Source organism: Cicer arietinum, chromosome 5, assembly GCF_000331145.2.
Source record: "Cicer arietinum cultivar CDC Frontier isolate Library 1 chromosome 5, Cicar.CDCFrontier_v2.0, whole genome shotgun sequence".
NCBI classification, from domain to species: Eukaryota; Viridiplantae; Streptophyta; class Magnoliopsida; order Fabales; family Fabaceae; genus Cicer; species Cicer arietinum.
Window position 1 is genome coordinate 5,677,917 of NC_021164.2, and position 9,377 is coordinate 5,687,293.

At 34.2% G+C, this 9,377-nt stretch overlaps 1 protein-coding gene across 1 annotated transcript; it reads left to right on the top strand.

Annotated features, from left to right (window-relative positions):
- Positions 1 to 5,200: 5,200 nt before the first annotated feature.
- On the top strand, positions 5,201 to 6,538 carry LOC101510157 (F-box/kelch-repeat protein At3g06240-like). Its single transcript, XM_004499760.1, has 2 exons — positions 5,201 to 5,360; positions 5,694 to 6,538. The coding sequence occupies exons 1-2, from the start codon at positions 5,201 to 5,203 to the stop codon at positions 6,536 to 6,538; spliced, it is 1,005 nt and encodes a 334-aa protein (XP_004499817.1).
- The last annotated feature ends 2,839 nt before the right edge of the window (positions 6,539 to 9,377 follow it).

Here is a 9,377-nt window from a genome sequence, read left to right on the forward strand (position 1 = left end):
CAGTTCATACCATTGCAATACCAGTCCCTTGCCAAGGTCCAGTTGTATCTATATGTTTCTAGATCAGGGCCTCCAATTTTAGGGTATCCACAATTTTGGCATGCATCCCTCTTCTTGAAATTTATGTGCTGACAAGAACCACACATCCAATCTCCTCCAGACCAGCTTATTTGTGTTGTGAATTATAAACAAAAAATAAGAACCTTACCTTGTTTGTATTTTACCAATTTTTTAAATATATTTTCACAACTGGTCTGTTAGTTTTTTGGGTCACATGGATTGGACTTCTTACAGGCTCCCAAATCAGCCGGTTATGTTTTCAAAACACAGGCATAAAGTGGTCATGTAAGGGTGTGATTATATCTGTTTCAAAATAAAAAAATTCATTTTTTGATGTCAATCGTTAAGTAACCACAAATAGGTTATAGGACGATAGACAAGTATTCAAATTTGGTGTGTAGTGTTTCGTTCTTCTAGCCTTGTGCAACTACTTGGTGCTCCAATTTTAATGTGCCAAGTGGGTAGTGATAGTAAAGGTGGGAAAATCAGTTGAAAACGTGTCTGAATATCTACAGCTTGAAATAGATAGTTTGCAATTGGTTGACAATTGGTTGCAATTGGTTGGAATGTGTTCTTATTTGTTGCAAAAGGAATGTTAAGTTAGTTTGACAATTTAAGTTAGTTTGACAATGAGAGCTAAATTATCTACAACTAATTTTACAGCAAATATCTGCATAACTATTTATAGTTAGTTTGAAAATTAGTTTATGTTTGGAGAAAATTATTTTCAATTTGAACTTTGAGTAATAACTTGTTTGAGGTTTGTATAGGTATCCTATTTGATATGTAAAATTACATTATGTTCATAGTTTCATCGCTCCTCAATTATTTGTTTGTCCTTTATATTTATTTTTATTCATTTTATGCAGTATTATACATCACGTTCATGTGTTATTTATTTCATCTTCTCCTTTATTATGAATCTTTTATGCACATGAATGGAATGAGAGCTGATTGGAATTGGTTGCAATTGGTTGGAATGTGTTCTTATTTGTTCTTATTTGTTGCAAAAGGAATGTTAAGTTGGAAGGCTCAAACTCATTGGTTAAGTGATGCTGAAAGAAGGTCTGCTCATGTACACATCCTCATCAATTGCAATGAGGTCAAGCCATATATTGAGTAAGAAGTCTGTAAGCACTCACCCCACATAACTACCAAATACTTGTAATAACACTTCTCTCATTATTGACAGCGCCTTTTTGCACTCTAATTCCATTCTTGAAGAAGATCCTATATCTCAAACTCGTATACATGGAGAATTCCCAGAATGGTTTCGTGCGTATGTAAGTGCTTTATTGAAGTTTGTTGCAAATAAATTAGAACTTCTCACCTAACTATTGTGAATATCATGTTTGTATAGGCCATTGACAAGGAAAATGGCGTGACTGACCCTAACTTGTTATCATTAGCTTGGGGTCCTAACTCAATGGTTAAAACTTGGCACAAGTATTACATTAATGGGTACAAATTTCACACAAAAGCTTGGTCTCAGGGTAAGAAAACCATAAATAGTGGAGTTTATGTGAAAGGGGTTACTGGAGGAGGGGAAGATGATTTCTATGGAGTCATCCAACATATCTTCGAGTTGGAGTATTACAAATTGCCTCACAAGGTAGCCTTGTTTTATTGCAAATGGTTTGATCCTAGACGAAATAGAGGAACCAAAGTTCATCCGCAGTATGATATTGTAGATATCAAGATGAATCAGAAATATGATCTCTATGATCCCTTCATAATTGCACAAATAGCTAGACAAGTGTATTATGTATCTTATCCTGAAATGCGAACTGATAAGCGTCACTGGTCTGTCGTTATCAAAACAAAGCTTGTGGGTCATGTAGAGGTGGATGGAGTCGATGAGGACATGCCATATCAAGATGAAGATATGGCACATGTTGAACAATTAACTAAAATTGAAGAAATGGTTGGCTTGCACGATGAAACACATAGCGATGAAGAAGTCAATGTAACATTTGTTCCAAATATTCCAATTGATAATGATAGTGATATGGATGATGAAGATGGGGATGATTCTTCAATTGACGTTTGATTTTTTCGTAAGTATAAATAGTAGTTGATTATTTGTTTAAATCTTCATATTCTACCTTTTTATATATTAGTTTTACATCTTGAATTGTTGATTGTTTGTTTGAATTGTGTGTGTGCTAATTGTTTTTATTCATCTTATTCTTTATAGATGACTTCAAAAGAAAATATTAGACTCAAGCTTCCATTCAAGAAAAATCGCATCATTTTACCGCATAAGGTAACTCAAGCAGCTCAGCAGGTACAAGCAACAGTTGATCAATTTCCACTAGATGTCAATGCCACTACACCAACCTCACACTATGTGCGACATCCCACCTAACAACTTGTTCAACCTCCTATCCAACAAGCTGCAGTGCTTCCAATCCAACCTAATAAGGTGCATGGTACTGAACCAATTATAGTGATGATGCCCATACCGAGTTTTGTCCCAGAAGACAACATTTCCCCGATTGCTGATCATTCACCGTCACAACCATTAACATATGTTGCCTCACGACATACTTCAATTTCAGCTAACCCACCACCTTCAACACATGTTGCTATTAGTAATAAGACTCAAGGGTCACGATGCTCCAATTCTAGTCATGGGGTTGCGCTTGATGGGAGAACAATGATATGGCCGGATGCTCGAGGGTATGTAACAAATTCTGATTAACTTTTCATTACTACATGAGGATTAGGGTACGTTTCAAGTTATTTTTAGAAATTTGATGTTTTTTAAAAAATATTGTTTACAGGTGGTTGCCGTGTAGGGTGGCCTCGAGAGCCCTCACCTCAGTCATTACATCACAATATGTTGATCCATATCCTAGCTGGAGAGCAATCTCAAAATTAACTTTGGAACGTTGGTTCGACAAATTTGGTGTAAGATTAAGTTATATATCTTGTTAATAAGTTCAACTAATGTGTGGATACTAATTAATATATTATAACTTATTTGTAATGTAATATTGCAGGAAAAAGTTGCTTGGTTGCCTGAGCACAATTTTCAAATTAAGAATATCTTCAATACAAAAGGATCAATGCGTCTTTCTGATATGTTGATGCAAGCGAGAAAGAAGCGCAAGTGTCCAACTTGGATGGGAGAAAGTGTTTGGAATGATCTTGAGAAGATATGGATGGATCCGTCGTATAAGGAGATATCAAATCGAGCTAAGAAAAATCGTGCTTCTTCTAAAGGAGGAGTTGTCCATACAGGTGGATCTATATCCATTGCTGAACATACCATTCGGATGGTACGCTTTCTATGTCAAAGTCTTCACTGTATAACCATTTAATGTTTGACTCAGGACATGTCTACCATTTGCTATTTTTATTGTTTTGGTGTGTTGCTGTTTCAAAATGCAGAGTTATTTTGCTAAAATATTTTGTTGTTTTTCTTTTCTGGCGAAATTTGACTATCATTTTGTTCACGGTTCTGTTGTTGTTTATTTTTTATAAGGCTGAAGAGTTAGGTAGAGACCCCACATTGGATGAGGTCTTTTTTAAAACTCACACTAAGAAGAAGGACAACTCTAGGGTTGATGAAATAGCAAAAAAAACATATTTAAGAAATATTAAATCATTTATTAGTTATTTCATTTGTATTTCTTGTAAAAGTAATTTGACTATGTTGCATGATTTTCTATTTGAGTAGGAAACATTTCAAGGTAAGTTGCAACAAGCCTCTAAAGGTGGAGAAACATCTAGTAGTTGTAGCCAAGTGGTTAATGCGGAAGCTCGCTTAGACATGTGGCTCCCATCTGTTGGGGGGGAGAATAAAGGGAAGAGTTAGGTAGAGACCCCACATTGGATGAGGTCTTTTTAAAAACTCACACTAAGAAGAAGGACAACTCTTGGGTTGATGAAAGAGCAAAAAAAACATATGTAAGAAATATTAAATCATTTATTAGTTCTTTCATTTGTATTTCTTGTAAAAGTAATTTGACTATGTTGCATGATTTTCTATTTGAGTAGGAAACATTTCAAGGTAAGTTGCAACAAGCCTCTAAAGGTGGGGAAGCATCTAGTAGTTGTAGCCAAGTGGTTAATGCGGAAGCTCGCTTAGACATGTGGGTCCAATCTGTTGGGGGGAAGAATAAAGGGAGGATCTATGGTGCTGGAGATAGATCCTCGCTTTATAGACCAGGTGTCGCAAGTCTAGTTCCAGATTCTCGTCCATCTAGAGGTTGCGCCAATTTCTTGTCTCAACAATCTAACGAGATAGCTGCACAGATAGCAGCATTTGAGGAGCGAGCAAAAGCAGCAAAACACGAGGCACGAGAGGAGCTAAGGAAAGTTGAGCAACGTCAACAAGAGGAAGTTCAACAAACAGAGCAACGCACTACAAAACTACAGATGCAGCTAGCAACATTGGCAAAAAGTGTTGCTTCCATATAGGCTGAGTCATCCCGTCGTCGTCGTCATCCAGATTATGACGAGGATGAGTCTAACGATGATGACGGCGAGGAGTAATACTGGTTTCAGTTTCAGTTTCGTATAGTAGTTATGACTACTTATTTTGTTTAGACTTGTAGGCATTATCTATATATATATTTCTACGATAGTGTCGTTACGTGTATTTTGAAACTTATGGCAGTAACAATGTGCTTATTTTGAGAATCATGGTAGTGTAAATTGTCCTTACTTTGAGACTTATGAAAGTCAGAATGTGTATTTTGAAAACACTATTTACATAATATTTCACTTTGTTTTGACAATGATGTTTAATATGCTTACAATTAATTTTAAATATATATTAAAAAATACAGGAAACTGTAAAAAAACAAAAATAGAATTAAAATCATTTTTTCATTACCCACGGACAATTCATGGATAAAATTATCAATATCAAATATAAAATAGTAGACTTTGTCACGGATGGTCCGTGAGTAATGTAACTTACGACTTTTCCGTCGATAAGTATCTACTATTTTATCTACGGAAAATCTATGAGTAACGTTACCCACAGAGACTCAGTAGGTCATATTACCCACGGACAATCCTTAAGTAAGTGTGTCCCACGGCTTGTCCGTTGGTAAATATTTTCCTACGAGCGATTTAGCTAGGAACTCGTGTTCGTGGGTAATCCGTGCGTAATTTTACGTTACCTATGGACAGTCCATGGGTAAAGATAATATTTGTCGTAGGTAATAACAGTTTTTCTTGTAGTGTTTGTTTGCTTCGAGTGTTTTTTAAGTTGCAACCAAAACTCGTTCTTGTTGGAGTTGAAGATGCAGAGATTTGTGGCTATGACGAACGAAGAGTTAAAGGTAAGAAACAAATTTCATCATATTCATGATGATCTTGCTTTATCCATTTTATCAAAATTACCTCTCAAATCTGTGAAGCGTTTTGAATGCGTAAACAAATCATGGTCAATTTTATTTGAAAATCATAATTTCATGAAAATGTTCTGCAACCATTTCTTATCTAATAATAACGATTCTGATTACGGTGATACCTTTATCCTATTACTAGAGATTGAAACGTCTCGCATTTGGTCATTTTATTTGCTCTTCGGTGAAAGTGAGCGGTGTGACAATAGGATCAAGTTAGATTTGCCATTTTCAATTGAAGATTTTCGTAGTGGTATTTTGTGTTAGGTTTCAATAGTGTTAATGGTATTATATGTCTTTGTCGACAAAATTCATTGAACCTCCAAATTGTATTATGGAACCCAACTACTGCCGAGTTCTTTGTCATTCCTCCTAGCCTTGAAAAGTGTGTACCATGTTACCAGTGCCCTTATCTTGATTTTCTTGGATTTGGTTATGACTATATAAGAGATGACTATAAAGTCATTCAATATATAAGGTTTCTTCCCATCACTAACGGAGAAGAAGATGTGTCATTGAAAGAAAGATCGATTGACTACGAGTTGAAGATTTATAGTGTTAATAGTAACTCTTGGAGGATACTTGATATTGATGTGCCTTATCTCCCTAATGATGAATTCGTCTGGGGTGTCGAAGTGCACATTAATGGAATGTGTCATTGGTGGGGTGAAACATATTCATATTTGGAAGAATGTTTGGTATCATTTGACTTGATCAACGAGACGTTGGTTATAACACCTGCTTCGTTAGATATGTATGAAGGTTGTGAAGTTGGATACATGGTGAGACATTTGGTGGTGTTAAATGAGTCAATTTCTTTGATCTCAAATTGTCCTAATACCACTACCTTTTACATTTCAATTTTGGGTGCACTTGGCATGGAGAAATCATGGATTAAACTCTTCAACATTGGGTCCATACCTTTCATTGATTCTCCCATTGGAGTTGGAAAGAAAGGCAACATTTGCTTCAAAAAATATGATGGTGAGCTAGTCTGGATTGATTTAAGCACCCATACAATTGATGAAATTGGTGTTAATGGAAGGAGATGGGATTGTAAGATAGGAGTTTACAAGAAAAATCTTTTTCCAATTGGAGTAATTAATAATTAGTTTCCCATTGGGCATGCAAACTCACTTGAAAAAATACAAGAGAAAAAAATAGAATTTTAAACGTACCAACCATTGTGTGCATATATCTGAAACTAAATGATCAAAGGACTTGTTTAAATTATTGACTCTTACAAATTTTAAGTTAAAATAACAATATGATATTATAGAACATTGATGTAAAGTAGGTAGTTTACGAGGAATATATATGTCTAGTAGGATTATTAGAATAGTAATCAACCACTCCTCTTCATTGTAAACTTTATACTTATTTGAGCAGACTATACTATAAATAAGATTCTTTACACATGATAGTTGGACCATTAATCTTAGCATGACTTTTAACTTTAGAGTATAGAACTTGATATATCTTAAATTTGTTATAAAATAATGACCTCTATAGTCTAAAATATCTGACAGTTTAAAAACAAGATTGATATCATTTTAACAAAAGAACACTTTTATTAAACTCAAGATCAATCACGGTCCCAAGGAGTTGATTCTAAGTGAAGGCTCACACTTACATGTATTGACTAACTACTAGTCTAGAATATGCAGAAATGTTCTACGGATCAATCAAGATACATGCATTCCAAATTACTAGTTTAAACGATATTAATGAAAACAGAAAACGTCTAGCATGCAATCAAGATTAAGCATACAATCATACAATGAAAATAAAGAGTAAGGGTTAGAGAATGGTGCACCGCAATTTTATCCTGGTTCAGTCGTCAATCAGACGACCTACGTCCAGTCCCGAAACAAAAACGATTTCGGCCTTTTTCCAATAGAATATTTCAGATTGTTTTACATATGTTCCAGCTCTCTCTCAGCCTATCAATCTTAAAACTCTTTATCTCTATTCTATTTTGCAGCCACTGTATCCCAGAGTTTATCTCCAAACTCATTCAAGATCACATCAAAGTTTCTTCTTAACGAGCCCTCTCACCAAAGAAGATAACTACCAGTTTCACCACTGGATTTTTCTACAGTTCTTTCTTTACAAAACTTTGATACAGAAAGTATAAAAGATGTATATAGTTTGTCTCAATCACTAGCAATGTATCTCACATAAGAAGATTGTTATCCATTTGAGTGTTTGTGAGATCATTCTCTTTTTCTCTCAAGAAGTCTTTTTCAGCTCTCTTTTGATTATGAATAATCGTTGGTTTTGGATCTGAAAAAGTAATATCAAAAAATGTTATCAAAGGTTCTTAAGAGTTATGAGAAAAAGATTGAAAATTGTTTATATAGTTTCTGAAAAACAACTGATAAATCGATTTACCAATGGATTCATTAATGTGATAAAGCAGGCTTAATCGATTTTCCAATCGATTATCGAAAGTCTTGTTTTTCTTGAATCTTGAAACTATATAAACTAATCGATTACCTAATCGATTATTTAAATGCACTTTTTAGAAAACTATATGTAGTTTATGTATGAATCGATTGCATAATCGATGTCAGGTGTTTTGTTCCAACAACGAGATCAAAACAATCGATTACGTAGTCGATTCATTAAGTCACATAATCGATGCATTACTACACATATAATCGATTTGGCCATATACTAAGAGTTCCATGTAACTTCAAATATTGTTTCAATCGATTTGCCAACCGATTTGGTTTAAAACAGGAACTTAGTTTATTTCAAGTAAATCAACGTGCCATTCGATTTGGTAGTATGTTTCTGAGAAATGAATTTACCAGTTGGTTCATCTCAATCGATTTCCAAATCGATTGATACCAAACATGTCATAATTGAATATTTTCACAATGGATTGTCCAATCGATTGTGTTTGTCACAGACCATGTTAATTTTGAAAACTTATTTACACAATCGATTTGCCAATCGATTAGTGTGCTACATGGGTTGGCCCTGTGACTTGTCCAATCGATTTGTCAATCGATATATTCAATTAGCTTCAGTTTTTGTGATTTTAACAATCGATGTGCCAATCGATTAGTATGCTAAACGGCTTCTCTCTAACTTGCACAATTTTTATCACTGATTGTGCTAGTCGATTGCCTAATCGATTGTTTAATCACAGACTGTATGTTTTCATACAACCCTTTTATAGAATCGATTGCTTAATCGATTTGCGCAGTAAATATTTCAACTTTTGTTGATTCCTTGAGTTCCAAGCAATTGTCTCAAGTATGTATGGTTGAGTTGTTGTTCCTGCAATCTTACTCAGTTAAAATGTTAGATTTATCATATGATGTATGAATATTGTATGTTTGTTAATTATGTCAAAATTAGGATTAAGAGGACTAAAGTCCAACAAAATTTTACTCTTATTTGAGTAAACTATGTTCAGATCTTGTTTCACAATAATTATTTAATGTCCTCTTTGATTGTATTTTGTTTGATGAAATTCTTGGGGGAATGTGTGCAGGTGTTCCTAGTTTAATTTTGGAAAAAGATGAGTCTTCAATACGTGAATCATTGATTTAAGTTATTGTTTAGATCAATATTCGAATCTTGAATGGGAGAAAAATATATCTCTTGTTGATTTTTATAATATGGTTTGAAGTTTATGTTTTACTTGATGAACTGACCAAGTTATTTGAAATGCACAAGGATCGAGTGAGTTCGCTACAAAATAGTAATGAATGATCCAGTTATTTCAATTATGTATTACTATTATAGTTTGATATGAGTGTGTAAAATACCATATGACATCTATCTTAGTTCTTTCTCACAAATTATGCACTTAGTATTCAATTTCTGTCTTATTTTTATTGTGATTTAGAATATAGAACGTTAATGCCAAGAAACTTGGCAATAGTACAAGGGGTGATTTTAATTTCACATGACTTGTTTTGTTTGTAGTTGGCA

Excerpts from the sequence above, each read along its gene's own strand:
- LOC101510157 (XM_004499760.1), top strand. The coding sequence starts at position 5,201 with ATGGACAGTCCATGGGTAAAGATAATATTTGTCGTAGGTAATAACAGT. Across the intron at positions 5,361-5,693 it reads TGACGAACGAAGAGTTAAAG|GTTTCAATAGTGTTAATGGT; the intron begins GTAAGAAACAAA and ends ATTTTGTGTTAG.